Raw genomic sequence first — 27,767 nt, forward strand, 5'->3', positions numbered from 1 at the left:
GCGGGCTCCGGGAGCGTGCCCGCGACTGCGGCACAGCTCCGGTCCACCGCCTCCGGCCCGGCCGAGCCCCCGGCCCGCGCCGCGTCCCTCGGAGGCGGCACCGCGACACTGCAGGGGTGGCGTTGGCCGCGGGCCCGGCCGGGCTAGGCGCAGGTGCGTGCGCGCTGCGGGAGGCGGGCCGGCAGCTGGAGCCCAGCCGGAGCGGCGGTCCCTCCGCGGAGCCCGGGTGAGTACGCACCCTGCCGACCCCGGTGCGCGGCCGGGATCACACCCTGATCGCGGACGCACGCAGCCCCCTCCTCGGGTCCCGGGCCCGGGACCCCAGAGCCCCGCGCACTCTGTGCGCCTGCACCTCCGCGCGGCGCTTGCACACGAACGAATGCCGGGCACCGCGCACGCTGGGCGCCCTTACCCGGCCCAGCCACTCCGCGCAGTGCGCATCGCATCGCATCGCACGCCCCGCGTGTGCACACACGCGGCTCACCCCACCGTTTACACGCCTCCCCGCGCCCACGCTGCACACACACCCCTCACTTTCGCATTCAGCAACCTGACTGTCCTCACTGTCCCTGCTCTGGCTTCACACCCACTCCCGACACTCCGGTCCCCATACACCCTGGGGGTTCCTGAGGCAGGAGCGCTAGGTCTGCGGGAGTCGTCCCAATCTGGAGGGGAACGTTGCACCCCAGCCCAAGGAGGCCCTGGCTGTGTGAAGAGCCAGATATGACCCTCAGCCTCCGGTGGCACCAGACTGAGTGGGGGGCTTTCCAGAGCTTAGGAGAGGGGTATGGCGGGGCAGGGGAGGAAGCTTGCCCAGACTCAGGGCCTCAAGGCTGTAGATTTGGGCTGAAGTACGGGGAGGGAGGTGGGGGGCCGGGAGCCTGGCCTATGGGTGGAAGGCTCTGAACTGGCCATCCTGGGAGCCCTCTTCCAGGGGCTACAGAGAGACTGTGTGCCGCCCTCCTCCATTCCCAAAAGCCTGGGAAAGCTGCACCATGGAATGTCAGCTCCTTCTCCCCATCAGGGGGTTACAGTTTTAGAGAACAGCAGCAATAGTGCTTCCTATTAGAAATGGGAAACTGAGGCTCAGAGAGGGCAGGACACCCACCCAAGTTACCATAGCAATGTGAAGAAGGGTTGGGACAAGTCCCCGATCCTCCAGCCTCCCTACTCTGAAGTCTGAAAGCTTTCCTAAGCAGCTCTGCAGAGTGGGGGCTCCCAGCCTGAGCTTCAAACCCGGACTCTGCCACTTGTCAGCTCTGGTGACTGACAAATAAGACACATCTGTAGGTTGGCAGTGCTGCCCACACTGCACCTCAGTTTCCTCTCCAGCGCAAGGAGCAGGGTAGCAGCCCCCTCAGAGGGCTGTGGTGCTGAGATGACACAGGGCAGGTCACACAGTAGGTGCCCAAGAAATGACAGCCAGTCTGTCCTGCGGTTTCTGTGGGCTGTTTGGGAGATGGCAACAGGATGTGGTTATCTCAGAAAGCGGAGGAGGGGGACTTGAAAAGGTTTCAACCTAAAGATCCTGAAGAGGCTCGCAGCTTGAAGGGTGAGGCTCTCCTGGGCCCACCTCCCAACCCTTCCCATTCCCTTGCTAACCAGAGAATGATGTGAGGACACTGGGCAAGGAGCTGGGGTGGAGCAGAGAGCAGAAAGCCCCTCTCCCCTGCCGAGGCACAGCGTTCTTGGAAAGCCAATTCTCTGACAAGCCCAGGAGGGGCCTCTGCCATGGTCTGATTCCAGCAAAGCCGGGGGAAGTGGGGGGCTCTTCCAACTCCCCACCCCAAAAGGCCTGCCTGGTCAGGAGTCAGCATGGTGGCCAAGAGCCCAGGCCCAGATCCATTGCACCCTGGCACCAATCCTGGTGTTGCTACTTGTATGCTAGGTGACCTCGGGCCCCAGCTTCCTCATCTGTAAAAGGGAGATCCATTAATCCATTGAATCATCATGTCCACTTTGTGTACCTACTACAACCAGGCACAGTGCTAAGCACTTAGCACATATTATGTCCACATGCATGCAGCAGTAAGGAGATATTGCTAGGTAGGTATGATCAAGCTGGAATTTGAACCTAGAGCTGTTTTCAATGAGTAAGCTCTGTGTAGTTTAGGGTCTGGGGGTTTGGGACAGAACGAATTGGTCGGATGGGGAGGGGTGCTGCAGGGGGTGGGATGTGCAGTCTGGAAGCTCAGTGAGGGTCTGGAGCCACTCTGGTCCCCATGTTATGCTCTTTGCTATGTGTCTGGACACCGGGGACGCTCTGGTCACAGGCTGCCCTGGTCCTACTGTACCTTGTTGCTATCCTCTTCTAGCCAAAGCCACAGTCCCTCTGCCTGGCAGACCTCCAGGCTGCCAGCGGGAGCCCACTGAGGTCGTACCAGGTGAGACAGAGTCAGGGGGTCTCGGGGATAGTGAGCAAAGCCGTTGAGAAGGGTACTTGCTGTACAGCCAGCACTTGCGACTTGGTCTCAGCTTCCTGCTCACTGGTTGGGTGACCTTGGGCCAATTCACTGCCCTTCTCTGAGCCTCCCTCTCCTCCTCTGTGGAGGACAGTCTGTGGAGGGTGGGGTAGTAACAGGATTTGCCCCGTGGGTCTTACGGATGGGGAAGATGGCATGAGGGTTGTCACTGCTAATGAAAGAGGGGCTGGACTGGGCAGCAGGAATGGCTGCCAGGCCCAGGTCTACCACTGCTGGCTGTGTGGCTTTGGGCAAGTCACTTAACCTCTCTTAATCTCCCATAGCTTTGCTGGGCATGGTGAGATCGCGCCACTTCATTCCAGCCTGGATGAAAGAGCGAAACTCTGTCTCAAAAAAAAAGAAAAACAAACAAAAGTAGCTCATTCAAAGTCCACTTTACCAGGCTTATGAACAGGGATGCGTCTAGGAGCCAACAGGTTCTAGCAGTGAATAGAAGGATGGGAGCAGCCAGGGAAGGGGCAGAGCTGACTTAGCTCCAACTCCTGTTGGAGTCGGGAGATGTAAACCCATTGTCCCCAGATCTTCTAACTTTTTTTTTTTTTTTTTTGAGACGGAGTTTTGCCCCTGTTGCCCAGGCTGAAGTGCAATGGTGCGATCTCGGCTCACTGCAACCTCCACCTCCCAGGTTCAAGCGATTTTCTGACTCAGCCTTTCCAAGTAGCTGGGATTATAGGCATGTGCCTCCAAGCCCGGCTAATTTTGTATTTTTAGTAGAGTTGGGGTCAGGCTGGTCTTGAACTCCCGACCTTAGGTGCTCCCGGCCTCCCAAAGTACTGGGATTACAGGCATGAGCCACCGCGCCTGGCCAGATCTTCTAACTTTCAAAGGGAAGCTGGAAATCCTTTTCAAATCAGTTTTTAATGGGAAAGTCCCCCCTCACCGCACACTGCTTTCTTTTGAGGCACAGTCTCACTATGTTGTCCAGACCGGTTTTGAACTCCTGGGCTCAGGAGATCTTCCCACATCAGCCTCCCCAGTAGCTGGGACTGCAGGCACAACCCACTGCACTGAGCTAAATTTTTCAATTTTAAAATGCTGGCAACTCACTTAAATGTAAGACAAATAAACACATCTGTAGGCTGACAGTGCTGCCCACACTGCCCAGACTAGGGATTAGGGGGCCTGTGTGGGCCATCACCAGGCTGCTAACCAAAGCAGCCAATACATACCAAGCCTGACTACACGTACCTTCTCATTCCACCCTCCTGGCAGCCTCACATCTGCTTTACAGTTGGGGAACTGAGGCTCTAAGAGACTAAGAAAATTGCCCAAGGCCACTGCAGCTAGCCAGGGGCAGATATGGGAGTCAGAGCTGGGTGCAGCTGACTACAAACCCTGTGCACAGGATGACCCCCTCTAGGAGCCTCGACCTCTCCCCCAGTTCTCTTCTCCCTCCATTCAGGCAGATGAGATTCTGCCTTCACAGGGCACCAGGCTGGAACTTCTGTCTGGAGGCCAGGGGCGGTGGCTCATGCCTGTAATCCTAGCACTTTGGGAGGCCAAGGCGGGAGGATCACTTGAGGTCAGGAGTTCCGAGACCAGCCTGGCCAACATGGAGAAACCCCATCTCTATTAAAAATACAAAAATTAGCTGGGTGTAGTGGCGCATGCCTCTAATCCCAGCTACTTGGGAGGTTGAGGCAGGAAAATTGCTTGAATTTGGGAGGCAGAGATTGCAGTGAGCTGAGATCGTGCCACTGCATTCAAGCCTGGGTGACAGAGTGAGGCTCTGTCTCAAAAAAAAAAAAAAAAAAAGGAACTTCTGTGGGGTGTGCCTAGCAGTGATTCACACCCTCACTGAAATCTCAGCTCCCTGGGAAAGGATGTCGTGTTAAAGGGAGAGGAAAGAACAGACAGCGTGGGAGTCTGGGGTCTGAGCTGGACCAGCCGTGGAGGTGATGGGGCCCCCGACAGCCAGAGGCCGGATGCAGCTTGAGGCTTTGTCCCATACCATGCCTGTTGTGCTGTGGGATGTACTTTGCCTTGCATACCTTGCTCGTATGCTGCTGGCATTGGCTGTCCCAGCTTGGCTCCACTCTTGCAAAGTCAGCTTGTGCCAGGTAAGCAGAAAAAGCCGATAGCTTATCTGATGCCCGGCAAGACAGCAGCAGGCTGGGAGGTGCGTGTGTGCACGTTAGCATGTGTTTCAGCGTATCCAGGCCAGCTTCCGCCAGGAGCTAGGACCACCTTGGACAGGGACCCGGTGACCCATTTGACTGGCAGATTCTTAGGAAACTTTTTGGAAACCATATGCCCACCTGCAGTGAGACACAGTGGTTAGGAGCATGGAGCCAGACGGCCTGGGTTGAACAGTTTACTAGCTGTGTGGCCTGGGGCAAATTACGCCCTGGGACTCTCACCTGCAAACCAGAGATAATAATAGTACCTACCTCATGGGGCTGTTAGGAGGATTAAATGAGGTCAGATATAAGCAAAGTGCTTAGAACGGGGCTTGATGTATAAGAAGTGCTCGGCAAGGTTGCCTATTCCTATCATTATCTCCAGCCCAGGCCCAGGAATGAGTTTCCACTCTAGTCAGGATGGATGAGGCCCTTCCTGGCTTAGCACCGCCCTTCCATCTCCATGACAACGCACATCTCCTTGTGGGAGTGGGGGCAGCATCAGGAGAGCTGGGAGCCAGGAGCTGGCTGTGCAACTCACCTGACCTGCTTCTCGAGGCTCCTGGGCACCCCTGGACTTAAGGGGGTGGACTAGGACTTATGGCATCCCAAATGTGCTGGATGACCCCAACTGAAGCATGGCACCCCAGCTTCTTGACTCCAAAGCCATAGATTGGGGAGAACCCCGGGGTTCCTGAAAATGTTGAGGGCCTTAGCTTTACCCTCTGATTCGACCCCTGTCCCAAAGGGAACCTACAGGATGCTCCGAGGGGTCGGGAACTGGTGGGTCACGCTCCCCGAGGACTTTTTATACTGCACCTGAATGGTATTTGGATTTTTTGCAAATTGGTTGCTACCTGTAAAACTCAGGAAACTGCATGTAAAAAATTCAGGTATCTGGCTTTTCTTTAAAGTGCCAGAAGATCAAGCCACAGTGGGTGGCATTCCTGCTGGGGCAGAAAGGCGGCTGCCCTTGGGCCAGGCCATCACTCTGCAGTTCTCACGTCCCCTTCCCCTCACCCTACCACCCTGCACCGGGCCTGCAGGCTTACTGTGTGTAACCACCTCCCTGAACTACACGGGAATCCAGAAGTTGGGGCGGGCATTATCCTGGTCCTCTGCGCCCTTGACCTGAGATCAGCGCAGCCCATCCCAGTTTCCCTTTTCCAGGACTCCCCACACACACCCATCGAGAACACATCGTGAGCCTGATTTACTTCTTAGCACAATAATAAAACAATAAGCAGTCGCCTAGCTTCAGGTAATGGGTTGTAGGAGCTCCCAGACCTTTCCAGAACAACTTCAGTTGTTCCTAAAAGCTGGGGGTGGAGGGTGGGGTGGGGAAGAAACCACGCCAAGCAGTGAAAGGACTGGTAATAGAATATTGCAGAGACGCAGCCTTTCTTTCCCAATCGAAATGGAAGCATTTGAAGGTAGGCTCTGGCTCAAGCCAGGGGGGCCTTGCTCTTATCAGTCGCCTACTGCGTTGCCGCTGGTCAGCCTGATGTTGTTAGGATGGAAATGAGCTGGGGTTGCAAATTTGGCAAATACAAAAACAGGTCGCCCAGGAGCATTGACGTTTTGGATGAACAATGGAAAAGATTTTGGTGTAGGTATGTCCTATGGACTATTTGGGACACAAATATTAAAAGCTGATTTGAAATTTGGCCGGGCGCGGTGGCTCACACCTGTAATCTCAGCACTTTGGGAGACCGAGGCTGGTGGATCACATGAGGTCAGGAGTTTGAGACCAGCCTGGCCAACATGGTGAAATCCCATCTCTACTAAAAACACAAAAATTAGCCAGGTGTGGTGGCACATGCCTGTCATCCCAGCTACTTGGGAGGCTGAGCCGGGAGATCACTTGAACCCAGGAGGCAGAGGCTGTAGTGAGCCAAGATCGTGCCACTGCACTCTAGCCTGGGCAACAAAGAGAGACTCCATCTAAAAAAAAAAAAGAAAAAAGAAAACAAAGCAAAATCTGAAATTCACATGCCACTGGACATCCTATGTCTTATCTGGCAATCCTGAAAAGAGTCTTAGAATGCTTGAAAAGAGCTTTAAACATCATTTCTTAAAATGCCAAGCCTTCCTTTAGTAGCACGCCCCTTATAGCGGAGTGTAAGCTCTGGATGACAGGCACGCGCGTGCCGGGAGGCCAGGACCTGGGGACGGGACGCTGACTCTCTGCAGCCCTACCCGCTCACTCTCTTTTCCCTTCCAGTCACAGTCACCACAGCAGGCACCATGGCAGTGGATGTGGCAGAATACCATCTGAGCGGTGAGTGCCCAGGGAAAGCCCCTCCTGGATCACGCCTACGAGACCCTTACCCCAGGCCTGGGTGGGAGGTGTCCGTGGGACATGAGTAATTTGTCCTTGCCATTATTGCCTTCACTGTCTAGGACAGTCAGTGACTTGCCCAAGGTCAGACAGCCCTGGGGACATCAAGCTTGGCCCAGTCTGCCGTCTCCTCATCTTGCCACTCAAGTGACTCCTTCCTGTTAAAGTGACTTTCTCTCTTTTACTTGAGAGGGTCCCCGGGGAGACCCTCATCCTGCTGCACCCTGGGGATGAGCCTGTGACTCGGAATCCACTCGCCGAGGCCTTTTGTGGAGGCTGTCAAGTAGCCAAGGGAAAATATATCCAGGAAGGTCAATGTTAGATTCATGAGGCATTAAACTCAGAGACCACCCAGTCCAGAGACAGAAGCTATAGTGAGCTGAGATCACACCACTGCACTCCAGCTTTCCAGCCTGGGCGACAGAGTGAGACTCCGTCTCATTAGAAAAAAATAAAAAATAGAGGCCACCCAGTCCAGGGCCATTGCTCCCACCCAGTCACCCTGTGCCCCAGCGGGGAGATGGGAGCTGGCTCGGAGATGCCTCGAGACTCCAGACATACTCCTGCAGCCCTACCCATGGACGGCAGATGGGGTCAGAGCTGAAACACACCAGCCATCTTTTCTCCCTTTGTTCTTCTCCCCATTCACAGATGGGAGAGGTGAGGCTCAGAGAGTAACCGGTCAGGACGTGCCCTCAGGTCTCCTGACTCCCAGCCCCAGGCTCCCCATCCCTCCAGCTCCTACCCTAACACAGCCCCTGGGAAGCCCAGGGCTGATCTGAAGGGTGTGCCCGGTTTTCCCATCACTTTTCACCTTCACCCTCGGGCTCACAGGTCTAGCCCCCTACACCCCACCCCCATCTGTATGGCCTTGGGCAAGTGGTGAAACCTGAGCTTCTACTTACTCATCTGTAAAATGCAAATGATGAGCCTTGCCTCAGGGCTGTTGGGAAGATTTAGAGAGCTGATGGATGTGCAGCGCCCAGCACAGTGCAAACGCCACTCTCCCAGCGCCAGGGCTTTGCACATGCTGTTCTCCTGGCCTGGAGTTCTTCCCTGCCTCTGCCTCTGCCTCTGCCTGCCTGAGTCCTGGGGCCTGGTGTCAGGGTTACAGGTGCGAATCTGAACCCAGTCTGTCTGGAGGCAGATCTTTCCTCTGTCCCTCAGCTTCCTCATCTGTAAAATGGGGAAAGCAATAGAACCAACCTCACAGGATTGCCTTGACTGGATGGGTTAATACATGTGACGTGCTTAGACAGGACCTGGCAAATCATAAATAGTAAGTGCTTCATAAGGGGAGTTATTCCTCCTCCTCCTCGTCCCCCTTGTTTCTGATCTTAGCCTAGACCCCACTTCCAATATCACCCCAAGACTGGTATTCCATAAAATCAATAAACAAATGAATGTGAATTGTCATTTCATGTCACCTTCCTGGGGCTTTTCCTTGTGTGCCCCCAGCCCTGCCCCCTTTTCTGCCACCCCGGGCATGGGCTTCATCCTTCAGCTCCCAAGAGCCTCAGGCGCAGGGGAGCCTGAACCTGCTTTGCCACCTGGCTGTACCCACAGCCTGCCCAGAGACCTTGGGCCTCTGGTCCTGCCCTCTGGCCAACCCCTGGCTACCACCCAGCCCTGCTGTGACCCTGTTCCCAGGACTCCCAGAACATGCCAAGCCTTGGCAGGGCGGGGCCCGGGAGCCTCTGTGGATCTCTTTGTGATGGGCGTATTTAGCCCACAGGTGACATTCTGTCAACAGGAGCAGGAGGAAGGAGGGTTTCTTCACGGCCCTTCCATTGTCATTACCCATTCCTTCTGTTTTACCCTGGTCTGCCCAGCCCGTGACTATGTGCTGCGTTACTTTTACACACATCACAATTGTGTGATTAGACCATGTTGGGGATTCATTTTTTTTTTCCTCTCTTAACAATGCCAGAAATGTGTCTCTGCATTGCCACAGTGCCATCCTAATTACCTCAATTGTCATGCTCAAAGGCCAGTGACATTTCGTCCCAAGACAGTGCCACCAGCCCTCCCTGGCCCCCTCGGTGGGACCTTCAGGCTGTTTCCAGATTTCTGCTGTTATAAATACAGCCTCGATGACTCATCTCAGACATAAAACTTGTTGGGATTTTCCCTTTAGAATAAATTCATCAGAGTGGGACCGCTGGATGGGGGATGTTCTTGTCATCTGCATTTTCCAGAATCTGAAGCCCAGAGGTGCTGGGTGACTTGCCTGGAAGCCAAAGTACCTGTTCCCGGCTCTGCCGTTTCTCACCGATGGCCTTGAGTGGAGAAACATGTGCCCGTTACCCTTCCTTGGTCTGTTTTCCTCTTTTAGAAAGTAGGGCCATGGCCGGGTGCAGTGGCTCACGCCTGTAATCCCAGCACTTTGGGAGGCTGAGGTGGGTGGATCACCTGAGGTCACGAGTTCGAGACCAGCCTGGCCAACACGGTGAAACCCTGTCTCTACTAGAAATACAAAAATTAGCCGGGCGCAGTGATGGACGCCTGTAATTCCAGCTACTCGGGAGGCTGAGGCAGGAGAATTGCTTGAACCCAGAAGGCAGAGGTTGCAGTGAGCTGAGATCGTGCCACTGCACTCCAGCCTGGGCAACAAGAGCAAAACTCCATCTCAAAAAAAAAAAAAAAAAAACCACAGAAAAAAAAAGAAAAAGAAAAGAAAAGAAAGTAGAGCCTCACAGGGTGCTTAGCGCTGGGAGGGCGTCAGGGCTGGAAGCCAGTGAGTCAGTGCTGTGGATCTGGGTAAAGGTGGCTCAGTAGAGAGCAGGGCAGCCTAAAGGGGCTGCCCCACTGTGTGCTCCACTCCAGTGCATCTGGGCTTCAGGGCAGCAGTGATGAGGAACTTCTCTAGCCCCAGGTCCCCTCCCTCCCTCCCCCAGGCACTCTGCCCACTCTGGGCTTTTTATACCCCTCTATTCTTCCTGCCCTTGACTTCCAGCTCCTGTTACTGTGGCCTGGCACACTTCTTGCCCCTCCTAATATCTCGGCTTACATGTCCCTCCTCCGGGAAGCCTTCCCGGGCTGCTCCCATTCCCAGAACCCTGATTCGTCTATTTATTTGCCTGCCCCACACCACCCCCTAGATTGCCAGCTACTTAAGGACAGGGACTTGGCCTGGGGCTGACTTAGCCCTGGCTACCTGTGCCCATAGGCTGCTGGCGCACCAGGGTTGGTGCTCAATGGATGTGCAGTGATCAATCTCCAGCCCTGAGATGCCCTTCACACGTCTCTCCACCTTGCTGCAAGGGAACTGTGCAGGGTCGAGGCCGGGTGGGGCAGTGGTTACTCCGCTTGCTTTGGGGTCAGGCTGCCAGAGTTGGAGTCCCAGCATCACCCCTTCTGGGCTCTGTGACCTTGAGCAAGTTCTTTAGTCTTTCTGTGCCTCAGTTTCCTCACTTGAATTGAGACAGACACAGTACTAAGAACAGTTTAGAGAGCCATATTTGCCAGCACTGTGACCTGCAGAATGAATCCCAGTGTCTCCTTGGCTTCCTGTGGGGAAGCAGAGCCAGGTTTCCTAGGAGAGGGAGGCAAAACCTTGGAACATGTGTGGTCCTGCCGCGTGCCAAGCACGGTGCTGGAGAGGACGTGCCTGCCACAGTTGAGGGGGTTGTTAATTTCCGTCTTCGGGGGCAGCAAGGCTCAGAGAGGGAAGGTTATTGACTCATCAGCAGAGCAAAAGCCTCTGAGCATCCGGATTTGTCTCTGAGCCCTGCACAGCCTGCAGCCACCTCACTTGTGGCTGAGTTGTTTGTTTTGGTAAGAGATTCACGGAGAGATAAGATTCACATACCGTGCAATTTACCCACTGAAAGTATACAATTCAGTGGTTTTTAATATATTGTGCGACCAGCCACACAATCCATTTTTAGAATATTTTCATCATCCCCCAAAGAAACCCTATTTCTCCCAACTTTCCAGCCCCTGACAGTCACTAATTTACTGTATAGACTGGTGTCAATTCTGTCTACGTAGATTTGCCTGTTCTGGATATTACATACACGGGCTGATCATCCTCAATCCAAAAATCCAAAATCGAAAATCTGAAATTTTTTGTGGGCTGACATGATGCTGAAAGGAAATGTCCACTGGAGCATTCTGGATTTCAGATATTTGGATTAGGAGTGCTCAACCTATAAGTGTAATGTAAATATCCCCAAATCAGAAAAAACCTGAAATCCAAAACACTTCTGGTCCCAAGCAACACAGGAAAGTGTATGTGTTGTTCGACATGGGATCTCCAGCACCTAGCACATAGTAGGCATTCAATAAATATCCATTCAATGAAGAAGTCGGTGCTGCTCCCCGGGTGGGGGTCTGTATCCACTAGGAAGCCCTAATGAGAGGCTGCCCTTGCCTTGCAGTCATCAAGAGCCCCCCTGGCTGGGAGGTGGGTGTCTATGCTGCAGGGGCCCTGGCCCTGCTGGGAATCGCAGCTGTGAGCCTGTGGAAGCTCTGGACGTCGGGGAGCTTCCCCAGCCCCTCTCCGTTCCCCAATTACGACTACAGGTACCTTCAGCAGAAGTACGGCGAGAGCTGCGCAGAGGCCAGGCAGAAGGTGAGGCTTCTGCTCCTACAGGTGCACAGCGAGTGCAACCCCATGCCCCCACCATCCACTCAGATCGGCCTTCAGCCCCTCTCCCTCCACCACCGCCCCCTCCTGGTTGATGTCCTCCTTTGAAGGGGAGTAGACCTCCCTCCTCCCCTTTCACATCTGCAACTTTTTTTTTTTTTTTTTTTGAGATAGAGTTTCCCTCTTGTTGCACAGGCTGGAGTGCAATGGCATGATCTGGGCTCACTGCAACCTCTGCCTCCTGGGTTCAAGCGATTCTCCTGCCTCAGCCTCCCAAGTAGCTGGGATTATAGGCGTGCACCACCATGCCCAGTCAGTTTCATATTTTTAGTAGAGATGGAGTTTCACCATGTTGGTCAGACTGGTGTCAAACTCCTGACCTCAGGTGATCCATCTGCCTTGACCTCCCAAAGTGCTGGCATGAGTCACCACACCTGGCCTGCTTTTTTTGCTTTTTTTTTTTTTTTTTTTTGAGACGGAGTCTCACTCTGTTGCCCAGGCTGGAGTGCAGTGGCGCGATCTCGGCTCACTGCAAGCTCCGCCTCCAGGGTTCACGCCATTCTCCTGCCTCAGCCTCCCGAGTAGCTGGGACTACAGGCACCCGCCACCTCGCCCGGCTAGTTTTTTTGTATTTTTTAGTAGAGACGGGGTTTCACCTTGTCTGCCAGGATGGTCTCGATCTCCTGACCTCATGATCCGCCCGTCTCGGCCTCCCAAAGTGCTGGGATTACAGGCTTGAGCCACCGCGCCCGGCCCAGCCTGCTTTTTAACTACTAATGTCTTTCTTTTTTCTTTCTTTCTTTCTTTCTTTCTTTCTTTCTTTTCTTTCTTTTTCTTTCTTTCTTTCTTTCCTTTTTTTTCAAAATGCTCCTTGTGGAGGAGGGCTACCCCATAGGAATGTGTCCAGAGTAACCTGATATATTTATTTCTTCTTTTTTTTTTTTTTTTTTTTGAGACACGGTCTCACTCTGTCACCCAGGCTGGAGTGCTCTGGCACAATCTCAGTTCACCGTGACCTTCACCTCCTGGGCTCAAGCAATCCTCCCACCTCAGCCTCATGAGTAGCTGGGACTACAGGCCCAAGCCATGATGCCTAGCTAATTTTTTTTGTTTTTTGTAGAGACAGGGTTTCACCATGTTGGCCAGGCTGGCCTCAAACTCCTGGGCTCAAGAGATCTGCCCGCCTCGGCCTCGAAAAGTGCTGGAATTACAGACGTGCACCACCGTGCCAGGTCCTTCTCTTTTCACCTCCCTTGTAGCTGAAGCATTTTGACATACTGTTGAACACACATCATAAGCATTATTTTAACGGCTGTAGGAGATTCCTTTTTGTGCATGTTCCATGATTGACTAAATGTCATGATAAATAATGCAGTGGATGTTCTGTATGTAAAACTTTGTCTTCATTTGGGATAGTGTACTTTGGATGGATGTCCACATGTGGAATTGTTGTACCGGGGGCACACACATTCTTAGGGCTCTCCCTATACCTTGCTGAATGTTTTATCATTTAACACATGGCAGAGAATTTTCCGAATGTCATATAGAGTTCCAGAAAGCACAGCCAGAATCTATTACCAGATTAGAGTCCCTCATGCTCACCCACTTAAGGTGTCTGGGGGGACTATCTCACATGCTGTTGGGGGAGTGTAAATTTGAAAAAAACTTTCCCAGGCCTGGCGTGGTGGCTGACGTCTGTAATACCAGCACTTTGGGAGGCTGAGGTGGGTGGATCACCTGAGGGCAGGAGCTCAAGACCAGACTGGCCAACATGGTGAAACCCTGTCTCTACTAAAAATACAAAAATTAGCTGGGTGTGGTGACACATGCCTGTAATACCAGCTACTCGGGAGGCTGAGCACGAGAATCACTTGAACCTGGGAGGCAGAGGTTGCAGTGAGCCAAGATCGTGCCACTGCACTCCAGTCTGGTTGACAGAGCGAGACTCTGTCTCAAAAAAACCTCGCTTTTCCAAAGAGCATTTCGGCAACGCTTGTCAAAAGCCTACAAAGGACTGACTGGGCACAGCGGCTCACGCCTGTAGTCCCAGCACTTTGAGAGGCTGAGACTGGTTGATCACCTGAGGTCAGGAGTTCGAGACCAGCCTGACCAACATGGAGAAACCCCATCTCTACTAAAAGTACAGAATTGGCCGGGCATGGTGGCACATGCCTGTAATCCCAGTTACTTGGGAGGCTGAGGCAGGAGAATCGCTTGAACCCGGGAGGTGGAGGTTGCGGTGAGCTGGGATCATCCCATTGCACTCCAGCCTGGGCAACGAGAGCAAAACTCCGTCTCAAACAAAACCAAACCAAACAAAAAAAATTAGCTGGGCATGGTGGCAGGCGCCTGTAATCCCAGCTACTCAGGAGGCTGAGACACGAGAATTGCTTGAACCCAGGAGCCGAGATCGCGGCAGTGCACTCCAGCCTGGGCAACAGAGTGAGACTCCATCAAAAACAAAAACAAAAAACCTTCAAGGGACTGTGTCCTCTGAGCCAGGATTTTAAGAAAGCTATTCAATACTGCAGCATTTGTATTTCTGAAAAAGTAGAAACAACGTAAGTGTCCAACAGTGGGAAAGAGTGATTAAATTATGATTATCTGCTCAATGGAAAATTGGGGAACCATGAAAATTATGGTAAGCAGCCAGGTGCAGTGTCTCATGTCTGTGATCCCAGCATTTTGGGTAGCCGAGGCCGAAGGATCTCTTGGGCCCAGGAGTTGGAGACCAGCCTGGGCAACAAAGCAAGATCTCATATCTACCAATAAATAAATAAATAAATTAGCCTGGTGTGGCTGGGCGCGGTGGCTCATGCCTGTAATCTCAGCACCTTGGGAAGCCGAGGCGAGCAGATCACCTGAGGTTGGGAGTTCGAGACCAGCCTGACCAACATGGAGAAAGGCCGTCTCTACTGAAAATACAAAAAATTAGCTGCGCATGGTGGGGCACGCCTGTAGTTCCAGCTACTCAGGAGGCTGAGGCAGGAGAATCGCTTGAACCCAGGAGGTGGAGTTTGCAGTGAGCTGAGATCATGCCACTGCACTCCAGCCTGGGTGACAGAGCGAGACTCCATCTAAAAAAAAAAAAAAAATAGCCAGGTGTAGTAGCTCACGCCTGTGGTCGCAGACACTTGGGAGAGTGAGGTGGGAGGATTGCCTGGGCCCAGAAGATTGAGGCTGTGGAGAGCTGTGATCACATTCCACCCTGGGCAAGTGAGACCCTTTCAAAAAAAAAAAAAAAAAAAAATTATGGTACTGAAGGCATGGAAGATGTTTGTGGTATAAAAGGTTCTTGTTTTCTCAAATCCCAAGGTCAATTTAGGGAAAATAAAAATATCTATTTATTTATTTTTTATTTTTTATTTTTTATTTTTTTGAGCCGGAGTCTCACCCTGTCGCCCAGGCTGGAGTGCAGTGGCGCAATCTTGGCTCGCTACAACCTCCACCTCCTGGGACAAGCAGTTCTCCTGCCTCAGCCTCCTGAGTAGCTGAGATTACAGGCGCATGCTGCCACACCCGGCTAATTTTTATAGTTTTAGTAGAGACAGGGTTTCACCATGTTGGCCAGGCTGCTCTTGAACTCCTGACCTCAGGCGATCTGCCACCTCAGCCTCCCAAAGTGCTGGTATTACAGGCGTGAGCCACTATGCCTGGCCAAGGGGGAAAAAAATTAATATTTGGGTGTCACCCAACATGAACTTCCTGCGTTGTAAAGTTCCCTTATGGCTGCTCCATCACCTCTTCACCTCTTGAGTGGCTGGCTTACCCGTTCTTCTTCTGGGACACTTAGGGCGCTAGCTGTTTTTCCTTTTTCTAAACATCGCTGCAATCGACAACTTGATGTATGGAATTCTGTCCCTACAAATAAACATGTTAAGAAAAAGTTGAGGGGCTGGGCGCGGTGGTTCACGACTGTAATCTCAGCACTTTGGGAGGGCGAGGCAGGTGGATCATGAGGTCAGGAGTTCAAGACCAGCTTGGCCAACATAGTGAAACCCCGTCTCTACTAAAAATGCAAAAATTAGCTGGGTGTGGTGGCGGGCACCTGTAGTCCCAGCTACTTGGGAGGCTGAGGCAGGAGAATTGCTTGAACCCAGGAGGCAGAGGTTGCAGTGAGCCAAGATTGTGCCACTGCACTCCAGCCTGGGCAATGCAGCAAGACTTTGTCTCAAAATAAATAAATAAATAAATAAATAAATAGTTGGCCAGGCGCAGTGACTGACACCTGTAATCCCAGCACTTTGAGAGGCTGAGGCAGGCAGATTGCCTGAGGTCAAGAGTTTGAGACCAGCCTGGCCAACATGGAGAAACCCTGTCTCTACTAAAAATACAAAATTAGCTAGACGTAGTGGTGCGCACCTGTAATCCCAGGTCCTCAGGAGGCTGAGGCAGGAAAATTGCTTGAACCCGGGAGGTGGAGGTTGCAGTGAATTGAGATCATGCCACTGCACTCTAGCCTGACGACAGAGTGAGACTCTGGCTCAAAAAAAAAAAAAAAAGTCTCATCCGCAGGCAGGGCGGTGGGGCCCGGCAGGATCCACCCTAGGCTGGGCACGGTGGCTCAGGCCTGTAATCCCAGCACTTTGGGAGGCTGAGGTAGATGGGTGGATCACCTGAGGTTGGGAGTTCGAGACCAGCCTGACCAACACAGAGAAACCCTGTCTCTACTAAAAATACAAAATTAGCCAGGCATGGTGGCACGTGCCTGTAATCCTAGCTACTCAGGAGGCTGAGGCAGGAGAATCACTTGAACCCTGGAGGCAGAGGTTGCAGTGAGTCAAGATCGCGCCATTGCACTCCAGCCTGGGCAACAAGAGTGAAACTCGGTCTCAAAAAAATAAATAAATAAATAAGTGACATGAAATAATATTAAACAAGGACCTTCTTAGCTAAGGGATGCAGGGCTTCTGTGAAAGGGGAACTTGGAGATTCGAGAATGAACAGGACTTACTCACCTCTTTGACGTCTCCCAGTGACCCTGCCTATGGCCCCCATGATGCTCCCACATCCCTCTTTCTCATCCCCAGAGAGTGCCTGCCTGGAATGCCCAGCGGGCCAGCACGCGGGGACCATCCAGCCGCAAAGGCAGTCTCAGCATTGAGGACACTTTTGAGAGCATCAGTGAGCTGGGGCCTCTGGAGCTAATGGGCCGGGAGTTGGACCTGGCCCACTGTGGGACCCTCCGGAAGTCCCAGTCGGCCGACTCCCTGAACTCCATCTCCTCCGTGAGCAACACCTTTGGACAGGACTTCACCCTGGGCCAGGTGGAGGTGGGCATGGAGTATGATGCTGCCTCCCACACCCTGCACGTGGCGGTGCTGCAGGGCAAGGACCTCCTGGAGCAGGAGGAGGCCAGCTTCGAGTCCTGCTTCATGCGCGTCAGCCTGCTGCCCGACGAGCAGATCGTGGGCATTTCCCGGGTAAGTGGGGCTTAGGGTGGGGCACAAGGGTGCTCTGGGCTCATTAGGCACCTCCCAGGCAGGCAGGGCGGTGGGGCCCGGCAGGATCCCAGGAAGGCACTAGAGCGCAAATATGGATGCTGATCCCAGAGCTGAAGCTTCAGACTGTAGAGAAAGCTCCGTACAGAGCCAGGAGGTGGGGGGCTCCACCTGAAGGCTCCCGTTGTGTGGAGTTCTTAGCTCTCCTGCTAGGTGAATACAGAGTGTGGCAACTGTCCCTGTCCACATCTGCCCTGTGTCAACATGGGGTCCCAGCAGAAAAGGGATGACATGTTCAAGAAGGCTAATTTGGGGAGAGCTTAATAACAGGACTGCCCAGGTACAGTGACTCATGCCTGTAATCCCAGCACTTTGGGAGGTCAAGGTGGGAGGATCACTTGAGCCTAACCAGGAGTTGAAGGCCAGCCTAAGCAACACGGCAAAACTCCTTCTCTGACAACAACAACAACAAAAAATTTAGCTGGGTGTGGTAGTGCCAGCTAATGTATAGTCCCAGCTATTTGGGAGGCTGAGATGGGAGGATCACTTGAGTCCAGGAGGTTGAGGCTGCCATGAGCCACGATTGCACCACTGCACTCCAGCCTGGGTGACAGAATGAGACCCTATCTCAAAAAATAAAAATAGGAGTGGGTGCAGTGGCTCACACCTGTAATCCCAGCCCTTTGGAAGGCTGAGGCAGGTGGATCACCTGAGGTCAGGTGTTTGAAACTAGCCTGGTCAACATGCTGAAACCCCATCTCTCCTAAAAATACAAAAATTAGCCAGGCATGGTGGTGCACACCTGTAATCCCAGCTATTTGGGTGGCTGAGGCAGGAGAATTGCTTGAACTCAGGAGGTGGAGGTTGCAATGAGCCAAGATCATGCCACTGCACTCCGGCCTGGGCGACAGAGTGACCACACTTCAAAAATAATAAATAAATAAATAAATAAATTTTTAAAATGAAAATAGGCCGGGCGCGGTGGCTCAAGCCTGTAATCCCAGCACTTTGGGAGGCCGAGACGGGCGGATCACGAGGTCAGGAGATCGAGACCATCCTGGCTAACACAGTGAAACCCTGTCTGTACTAAAAATACAAAAAATACAAAAAACTAGCCGGGCGAGGTGGCGGGCGCCTGTAGTCCCAGCTACTGGGGAGGCTGAGGCAGGAGAATGGCGTAAACCCGGGAGGCGGAGCTTGCAGTGAGCTGAGATCCGGCCACTGCACTCCAGCCTGGGCGACAGAGCGAGACTCCATCTCAAAAAAATAAAAAATAAAAAAAAATAAAATGAAAATAACAAGAACATTTAGAGTGGCACGGATGGGTTGTGAGGCAACCTCAGGGATGGCATGGTACCTTGGAGGGGTATAACAGGAGGGGCCGTCCCACTCTAGATCTGAAGGGGTGAGGGGAAGGTGAGGTTACTGGGCCCAAAAGGATAGAGGGCCACCTTGTGTGGAGAGGGCTACCTTGGTGGGAGCTGCGCCCTTTGGCCAAAGGACATGGTCGTCCCGCAGCAATACTGCAGAGAAGGACCTCCCTCCCCTCCAGTTTCCTCCTGGTGACCTCTACTGGTTGACCTGACCAGAAGCCAAAGGCCAAGGGAATCTGTTGACACAGCCCATGGAGGTCAACTTTCAGGGCCAGAGCAGAGTGGGGAAGGGTGAAGAATAAAGCGTGAGGGACAGGGAAGGCACCCAGTCCCTTAGGCTACCCTCCACACATCCCTGTACCTCCTATACCTCACAGAGCCAAGCCAACAGAGCCACATCTGGGCTGAAGGATGGGGATGGCCTGTGACCAGAGTGCGAGGAGGGCGTGTTTAGGCACCAAGTTGGGGTGGCCCAGCTTCTGAGAGGCAGTACAGCGGGCGATTAGGAGCAGGACCCTGGAGCCTGACTGCCTGGGTTCAAATCCTGGTTATACCTCTTCCTAGCAGTATGACCTTGGGTAAGTCAGTTTAGTACCCCATGACTCAATTTCCCCATCTGTCAAACAGGCATCATGGTTATTGAGAAAGAGATGGGTTAACGTATGTGGAGTTCTTAGCCCAGCCCAGGTCAGTGCCCCATAGGTTGGCTCTCAGAACCGTGCAGAGCTCCTGTCGTGCCCAGCCATGTTGCCTGTGGTCTGGGCTGCCTAGAGGGCTCTGGGTGGTTCAGGACGCACTCCTGGAGAAGGGTCATTGGCAGATAGCAGCCACCACAGCCTGATGTGTGCTGAGAACCTGGTTCACAGAGCCTAGCACATCCATGATTCTCTCATTAGCCCCTGAGGCCGACAGGACGGATTGTTAGGGCATCTTACAGATGAGGAAACTGAGGCTCGGAAAAGTGCTTTGCCCAAGACAACCCCAGTAAGGAAGCAGGATGTCCGGGACTCGAACCCAGGGTTCCATCCTCCTCCACCCATGTGCGCATAGAGCACACACTCGGAGAATGGCTGGTTGGGGAGCTCAGGCCCCATGAGCAGGGAACAGCTGAGAGGCTAATTTAGCCGAAGGAGGGAGAGGTGGAGCCAGATCATGAACAGCCTGAATGCCGAGGTCAGGAGGTCAGGAGGCCAGGTGGGCTTTATCCCTTGGAGGCAAGGAGCCCTTCAAAAGCAAGGGATTGTGTAGGGAACGTGAGCACTGTGAGAAGAGCCTTTCCATGCCCAGGCAGTGACAGAAGAGTGTGGTCATGGCGGCTGGTGGCCCTGGGGATTTATTCTGGGGAAGGCAAGCTTCGCAGCATAATAGCCTGGGCAATCCCACCAGGGGTGCTGCCCCAGGCTAGGCAGCCCCTCAGCCTCAGGCAGGGTCCAAGGATGAGAACGACTTTCTTTAAATATCGCCAGGCAGTGACTAAAGCATCCCCCCCCATTCCCCAGAGACAGTGCCCGCAATGCACCTTCCCGGGGCCCGCCCACAACTTCCTGGGAGGAGGCCAGTGGCGCCCACCAGGCAGGACTGGGCTTGGAGTTGGCCCAACCTTGCCTAGTTCTCCCTTCCATCCACCCATCCAGCCTACGGTGTTCAAACAGTCCTGGGCCAGGCTCTTCAGGAACCTGGGTCATCAGTGGCTCGTGACTCCACAGACAACTGTCCCACTCCACTGCTTGCCTAGCCTAGGGCTAGACTCGAGCAGATGCAAGAAATATGGAGACCCGCTCCTCCAGGGCATCTGGAGGGTTCTGGGGTGCCACGGGCACTGAGGACAGAAATTAGTTGGGATCAGATTGTGGGAGTTTCAAACGCCAGGCCACTAGCTTGGCCACCACTGAGGAGAGGAGGCTTTTAAACCTTCAAGGCTGGCCAGGCGCGGTGGCTCAAGCCTGTAATCCCAGCACTTTGGGAGGCCGAGACAGGCGGATCACGAGGTCAGGAGATCGAGACCATCCTGGCTAACACAGTGAAACCCCGTCTCTACTAAAAAATACAAAAAACTAGCCGGGCGAGGTGGCGGGCGCCTGTAGTCCCAGCTACTCGGGAGGCTGAGGCAGGAGAATGGCGTGAACCCGGGAGGCGGAGCTTGCAGTGAGCTGAGATCCGGCCACTGCACTCCAGCCTGGGCGACAGAGCGAGACTCCGTCTCAAAAAAAAATAAAAATAAACCTTCAAGGCTGAGCCACCAAAGGAAAGACTGGCATTGAAGGTGTCATGACACCAGAGCGAGGACTCTAGCCTGGGCCTCTGGACTCCCTGTCCAGTGCTCTCTCCCTGCTGCAGCCTCTCAGGCCCCTAGCGCCCTCCATGGCCCTTTCTCCTGCAGATCCAGAGGAATGCCTACTCCATCTTCTTTGATGAGAAGTTCTCCATCCCCCTGGATCCCACAGCCCTGGAGGAGAAGAGCCTGAGGTTTTCTGTATTTGGCATCGATGAGGATGAGCGCAACGTCAGCACAGGGGTGGTGGAGCTGAAGCTTTCTGTGCTTGACCTCCCGCTGCAGCCCTTCAGCGGCTGGCTCTATTTACAGGACCAGAACAAGGTGAGTGACCTGCCCCGGCCTACTCGTCCGCCTCGGAAGAGCGTGCACACGCATACACTTCCAGGAAGGGACTCCATCATCCTCTGCAATGGCCCGAACCCCAACATCATTAGGAGAGCAGAGAAGAAGACCAGAGCCACATCTGAGGAAACCGCTTACTGCAGGCAAATTTCAAACACATCCCGACCACTGTTGACAGCTCTTCTGCTGCTTTGCCACCAAAGCTTCAGAGGTTCTACCCCTACTGAGCTTCTGCTAGAGAAACATTCCTCTGGCCTTAGAGGGGATGATTTCCTCTGGCCTTAGAGGCCAAGCTGCACTTTAGTTTTGTAATTGTAGGAATGTTCACAGAACATCATTGCTGTTTAAGCAAAGAATCGAATTCCATTCCACTTGGATCGCGGTGTATTACTACCGCAGAGTGTTTTCCTTGGCTGGCAATGACGGAACAAAACTACATTTGATAGCTACATTTGACAGGCTGCCTCTGGCCTTTGGTCCCAGGCAGGGCCCACACCCAGTGGAAGGGAGGGGTGGGACATGCTCCATGCAGTGGCGGGGGGTGGGTGGCTGTCCCTTTCTCCAGGCTGTCCCTGCCAGCCTGGAGCCCTGTGGTGAGGGGCCCCCGGTGCAGCCACTTCTCTATGGAGAAGGGAGCCTCAGCCTTTCCCTGGCAGCCAAGGCCTTCCCCGGACCCCTCAAGTCGGGTGGAGAGAAGCCCTCTGAGCCACCCATCTGTCCCCCAGGCCGCCGATGCTGTGGGGGAGATCCTGCTCTCCCTCAGCTACCTCCCCACAGCTGAGCGCCTCACCGTGGTCGTGGTTAAGGCCAAGAACCTTATCTGGACCAACGACAAGACCACAGCGGGTAAGGCCCAGCAGGCAGCCCAGCTCCCCCATGTGGCTCAGTGGAAGCTGTGGCCCAGCTGCTGTGCTGTGGGCACCTGGAGGCATCAGCAAGTGTGGGACACAGTGCCAAGGTTCCCCTCAGCTTTGCTGAGCCCAGAAGTCGTGCAGATGGGTAGGGGGTGGCATGGGCACAATTAATCCAACTGGGGAAACATGAGATCCCTGGAGGGTGGCAGGGGCCCCTGTGAGGGCAGAGTGAAGGGGGTCAGAGTGATGGGGGGTCTGAGGGCAGGAGGCAGCACTCAGGGCTGGGGGCACTGGGCAGGGAACCAAGGTGGGCATCTGTTTCCTGGAACTGGAATTCATGGTGGAGGCTCCATTCCCAGAGACAGGGCAGTACCCCAGACTCCAAAAAGGGACCAGGGCCACAGGGTTGAGGTGGGTGCCAGGCAGGACCTCATGCCTTAGGTCTGCAGGAGCCGCCATTCCCTCTCAAAGCAGTGACCGTGGAGGCAGGTGTATTCTAGAGAACTGAAGACAGGGCGCTGGGGGAGCCTGATCTATTGGGAGTTGCAAGCCTTGGGATGGCGCGGGGGAGCAGGGAAGGGGCCAGCTCCAGGCAGGTGCAGCAAGGACACTCCGTGGGCAATAGGTGATGGGCAGACGGCAACTTGTTATTTCAGAGCTGCACACAGTTGAGTCAGGCTCTGCTGTGCGGGCGCCCGGTGACTCAGGGCTGACGTCTGCACTCGGGCCATTTATAGAAGGAACGCGGCAGGGCTGCTGAGTTCCCCCAGCATCCTAGGAGGGGAGCGCGTGGGCTGTGAGGCAGCTGCCTGAGCACAAAGCCCAGCCCTCACCTGACATGCTGTGTGAGCCTCAGTTTTCTCATCTGTGAAATGGGAAAAAAAATAAAGGACCAAGGGTGGGGCTGCAGGAGGTCACGGCAACAGCAAAGCATTGAGGAGTTTGGAGTCGGTGGGTGGAGCCAGACTGGGCAGGGCTGTGGTGAGTGAGTGTGACGCTGGCCCTCACCACTCCACATGCCCACAGACCCCTTCGTCAAGGTATACCTGCTGCAGGATGGGAGGAAGATGAGCAAAAAGAAGACAGCCGTGAAGAGGGATGACCCCAACCCGGTGTTCAACGAAGCCATGATCTTCTCGGTGCCAGCCATTGTGCTCCAGGTGAGGGGGCTGGGGGACCGGAAAGGGCCAGGTCACCCCAGGGCTCTGGAGCTGCCACATCTCTCTACCTTCACTTCTGAGGGCTCCTGCAGGGGTAGCAGTTTGCCTCCAGCCATCACTTTCTAGCAGTTATTGAGTGCCACTGGGGCCAGCCCTAGGGTGGGTGCTGGGGACACAGGCACGGCTTTCTTGGTGCTCACAAGGGACAGGCAGGAGAGTCCTTAATCCACTAAGAGTGTCCTAGACTCCCGCAGTCAGGTGAGGGGCCTTCCTGCAGGAGGGGATACCCAGCTCTGAGGGAGGACCATTCCCAGTGGAGGGAACTGCAGAGGGCTAGAGAGGAGCCGGGGTGAGCCAGGCACCCACAGTTCCTGCTGTGAATCTCCCAGGCTCTATTTCAGGGTTCTGCTGAACTCCTCAAGTTCCCATGGTCTTCAAAAAGTGACATGCTCCAGGGAGACCTCTCCCAGCAGGGATATCAGAGACCACGGGTGGGAGCACTGCAGAGGATAGGGCTCGGGCCCTGCTTGCATGCCGCGGAGGATGGGGCTCACACCACCTTCCATCAGTATCTCTAGCCCTCCTCCGCACTCCTGACAATGAGAAAGTCCTTTGTGCCGTGAGCCAAAACCTGCCTCCGTAGCCCCAGGGCTATACAGAACCCGCCTAATCTCCCCCAACCCAGGGACCCCGCCTGTATGTAAAGGCCCAGAACTCTGCCTCGCTCTGAGTGTTCCTAACCCAGGCACATCCCAGCATCTCTGGCCCATCCTGGGTGTCATAGCCTTCACCTGCCACCCTCGTGGGGCAGGCTGCCCATGTGTCCTCTGCCTCCCCCTGGGTGTCATAGTGCCACTTCTCCACAGCCTCTAAAAGCAAGAGACTTCTTGGGACCATGTGGGAAGAGGGGGAGGAGAGAGATCGGGCTGGGTTTGAGTTTCAGCTCCCACTCTCATCTCAAGCACGGTCTCTCCTGTCCTCGGTTGTGAGTGCAACATGGTGATATTAGTAATAGCATGTTCTGTCTTTGCGCAGGTGCTGTTCTACACAGTTCACTCATTTTGTTTCCGAAACAGCCCTATGAGATAGAAACCAATTTTTTTTTTTTTTGAGACGGAGTCTCGCTCTGTTGCCCAAGCTGGAGTGCAATGGTGTGATCTCAGCTCACTGCAACCTCCGCCTCCTGGGTTCAAGCAATTTTCCTACCTCAGCTTCCCGAATAGCTGGGATTACAGGCACCTGCCACCACACCCGGCTAATTTTTGTATTTTTAGTAGAGTTGGGGTTTCACCATGCTGGTGGCCAGGCTGGTCTTGAACTCCCGACCTTAGGCGATCCGCCCACTTCAGCCTCCCAAAGTGCTGGGATTACAGGTGTAAGCCACTGCGCTGGGCCCTAGTTTTTTGTTTTTTGTTTTTTTTTTCCTTTGAGACAGAGTCTTGCTCTGTCACCCAGGCTGGAGTGCAGTGGCATGATCTCGGCTCACTGCAACCTCCACTTCCCAGTTTCAAGTGATTCTCCTGCCTCAGCCTCCCGAGTAGCTGGGATTACAGGCAAGCACCATGATGCCCGGCTAATTTTTGTGTTTTTGGTAGACACAGGGTTTTACCATGTTGGCCAGGCTGGCCTCGAACTCCTGACTTCAGGTGATCTGCCTGCCTTGGCCTCCCAAAGTGGTAGGATTACAGATGTGAGCCACTGCGCCCGACCAGAACAAATATTATCATCACCATTTCACAGATGGAGAAGCTGAGGTAGCAAGAGCCCAAGTCACTGCCCAAGGTCACACAGCAAGGAAGTGGAGGCCAGGCCCAGTGGCTCATGCCTGTAATCCCAGCACTTTGGGAGGCTGAGGTGGGTGGATCACCTGAGGTCAGGAGTTCAAGACCAGCCTGGCCAACATGGTGAAACCCCCATCTCTACTGAAAATACAAAAATTAGCCGGGCATGGTGGCAGGCGCCTGTAATCTCAGCTACTTGGGAGGCTGAGGCAGGAGAATCAGTTGAACCTGGGAGGCAGAGGTTGCAGTGAGCCAAGATCATGCCCCTGTACTCCAGCCTGAGCAACAAAGTGAGACTGTCTCAAAAAAAAAAAAAAAAAAAAAAAAAAGGAGGAGGGGGAAGTGGGGAGGCCAGCATTTGAACCCTGGCAGGCAGGTGCTGCCGCTGTGGAGGGAGGCAGCAAGAGAAGCCTGAGGGCCTAGTTCAGACTCTTGCCTGCCATTTATTTGCTGAGTGACCTGGGGCAAGTCTCCTCACCTCTTAGATCAGAAGTGAGGATTCAGGGAGCCCCCACTGGGGCCTGACATTTGTAGCCTTGAACCCAGGAGCCAAGAAGTACCTCTGACTGCTCCTGGTCCTCAGCACCCATGTTGCCTCTTCCTCAGGACCTGTCTCTCCGTGTGACGGTGGCTGAGAGCAGCAGCGACGGCCGTGGGGACAACGTGGGCCATGTCATCATTGGGCCGTCAGCCAGTGGCATGGGAACCACACATTGGAACCAGATGTTGGCCACGCTGCGCAGGCCTGTGTCCATGTGGCACGCTGTCCGGCGAAACTAGCAACCAGGGCGGGCCAGGTGGGCAATGGAGCTACTGGAGCCTGGTACCCACTCGGCTCTGTCTGATGCCCTCTCCATAGCCCAGCTGGAGCCGTGAACACTGGGGTCCCCTGGTAGAGTCCTCATAAGCCATCCTGGTCTCTCTGTCCAGACTGCAGCAGAGGAGTGGGCGTGGCTCTGTGTCCAGGGCCCCAGGGTCTTCTCCTGCTGAGGACCAGCTGTGGCTGGGCCAGGACAGAGGGAGGGTGCTGGGCACTGGACAGCTGTGCTCCATCTCAAGCTCCCTTAACCCTGCTCCTCCTGGGAGGCCAGCTGCCAAGCCAGGCTATGATCTGGAACCCAGCGAATCTTGGGGGCCAGGCACTGTGCTAGGCACCAGCAGGAGTAACACGAACAAACCTGGCCCTTAGGACATCAGAAAGACAAGCTCCCCTGCCCCTGAGGATCTGCTCAGTGCTGATGGCAGCCCAGCTGTGTGGACTCAGGGGCTCTGAGGGCTGGGGAAACAGGAAGTATCTCTTTGACAAGGTAGGAGCTGCACTTGGAGGGGCAGGGAAAGTGAGCATGTTGCAGGCAGCGGGCCCAGCCTGAGCTATGGCAGGATGTGAACTTCCCATCACAAATGCAGTCCTCAGCCCACTGCAGTGGATACAAGGAAGGGCCTCTCTCAGGGCCGGAGAAGAGATCAAGAGACCAGGCCCAGGCGGAAGACTGCTGGCCACGTGGAACACTGGCTCCGGAGTTATTCTCTGTGAAATCTACTCCCCGGACCTCAAACATGGCAAGAACCAGAGGTCCAAAGCCAGACACAGGTTGTTGTGCTCAGTCCTGCGCAAACCAGGCCCAGGCTCTGCAAGCATTTGATGCCCTTCCAGGCCCACTGGGAGAAAGACGCCTCAGGCAGGTCTTAGCCTGGGAGGTGGCAGGGGTGGGGCAGAGAGAATACTGGCTGCAGAGGTCTTGGTGGGCTGCAGGTGCCTGGGAAGATGTGGTGGACAGGGAGACTCTCAGGCTGGACCTTGGAGGGGTGGCAGCAGAAGGACAGCCCAGGTGGCTGAGGCCTGATGGGAGGCCAGGGTGGAAGGGCGGTTTGAGGGACGCCAGGATAAGACTGAATGCCAGGCTAGGAAGGATATGGCTCTCAATGACAGGGCAGGGGGTGCCCCCGACACTGGGTCTCCTAGCTTCTAGTTCCCTAGAAGCGAAATCTTCGAGGGGGATTCTTGGGCAAGTAGCTTCTTGCGGGTGAGTGCTCCAAGAGAAACTTACCAGAGCCAGAAAGGGAGCTGAGGCTGGAGGGAGGAAGACAAGCAAGTGTGGCTTCAAGATCATCGCCTTGGCCTGACTGCTGTGGGGGCAGGGGCCTGGACTGTGAGAGGCACCCTGGGGCTCCCACCCAGAAGCAGAGGGGCTGGACTGTTGCACCTCTACTGGCATCAGTCTTTGGTTACCCCCCAGCTCCAGTAGGAGGAGAGCGGGCAGACCTTATTGTCCCCAGCCTGGCGTCCCACAGTCCCAGGAAGCCGCTTCTTGCCTTCATGGCTGAGTGCTGGGAAGGTCTGAGCTCACCCAGGCCAGCAGGTGGGGTATCATCTGCTCGGTGGGGTCACCCACAGGTGACAGCATGGACCCTCAGGCTGGCTGCCCCTGTTCCTTGGTCCGTAACTGGTGAGCTATGGCGACCCAGGCCAACCAGTTATCCCCAGTGATATGGGGGGAGGAGGGGCTGGAACAGGGGCCCAGGGGACTGGCGGCAGGATGGTGGCTGTCCCCACCTGACACAGCCACGGCCCAGGCCCAAGGCCAGGCTGTCTACCCTGTGGCCACAGCAGGAGGTCAGCCCAGTGCCAGGAAACACAAGGCTGGATAAGGCTTTGTAGCCTGGGAGACCCCAACTCTCTCTGACCCAGTGGCTGTGCAATGCAGGCCACTGACCCCCCTGCCCTCTCCCTACTCTCCCTCCCCCTGACTGCATGACATGTTAACTGTGTGCCCAGGATGGCCGTGGTGGGGACGGGGTATGCCAACTGGAATGATTCTAGAACCAAAATAAAGCTGGAGCGGGAAGAGGGGACTTCCAGGGAGCCCTGCTCGGCCCTGAATCACCTTCGTCTCTTCTCTAGGAATCAGGGACTCAGGCCTCCTGTGGGTTACTGTGCACCCTCCTTCCTGCTACCAGGTGCCCAGAGGGGAGTGAGGCTCATGTCTGCTGAGGAGACCATTACAG

The 27,767-nt window shown here is 54.6% G+C and overlaps 1 protein-coding gene across 4 annotated transcripts; it reads left to right on the forward strand.

Annotated features, from left to right (window-relative positions):
* SYT12 (synaptotagmin 12) lies at nucleotides 1–27,666 on the forward strand. 4 transcript variants are annotated; one of them, XM_017857333.1, is made up of 9 exons: nucleotides 1–226; nucleotides 2,030–2,046; nucleotides 6,828–6,884; nucleotides 11,327–11,520; nucleotides 16,566–16,958; nucleotides 20,730–20,945; nucleotides 21,692–21,812; nucleotides 22,847–22,980; nucleotides 25,368–27,666. In XM_017857333.1, the coding sequence occupies exons 3-9, from the start codon at nucleotides 6,851–6,853 to the stop codon at nucleotides 25,539–25,541; spliced, it is 1,266 nt and encodes a 421-aa protein (XP_017712822.1). In that variant the 5' UTR covers nucleotides 1–226; nucleotides 2,030–2,046; nucleotides 6,828–6,850; the 3' UTR covers nucleotides 25,542–27,666. The 4 variants fall into 4 exon arrangements, with proteins under 4 accessions (XP_017712822.1, XP_017712823.1, XP_017712821.1 ...); XM_017857334.1 differs by lacking the exon at nucleotides 11,327–11,520; XM_017857332.1 differs by lacking the exon at nucleotides 2,030–2,046.
* Nucleotides 27,667–27,767: the final 101 nt, after the last annotated feature.

Source organism: Rhinopithecus bieti, unplaced genomic scaffold, assembly GCF_001698545.2.
Source record: "Rhinopithecus bieti isolate Rb0 unplaced genomic scaffold, ASM169854v2 scaffold_44159, whole genome shotgun sequence".
Lineage (NCBI taxonomy): Eukaryota > Metazoa > Chordata > Mammalia > Primates > Cercopithecidae > Rhinopithecus > Rhinopithecus bieti.

Bases quoted from the DNA above. Each gene is read 5' to 3' on its own strand.
- SYT12 (XM_017857333.1), top strand. From the start codon at position 6,851: ATGGCAGTGGATGTGGCAGAATACCATCTGAGCG. The intron at 16,959-20,729 runs GTAAGTGGGGCT...TTTCTCCTGCAG, and splicing joins AGATCGTGGGCATTTCCCGG to ATCCAGAGGAATGCCTACTC. The intron at 22,981-25,367 runs GTGAGGGGGCTG...CCTCTTCCTCAG, and splicing joins TGCCAGCCATTGTGCTCCAG to GACCTGTCTCTCCGTGTGAC.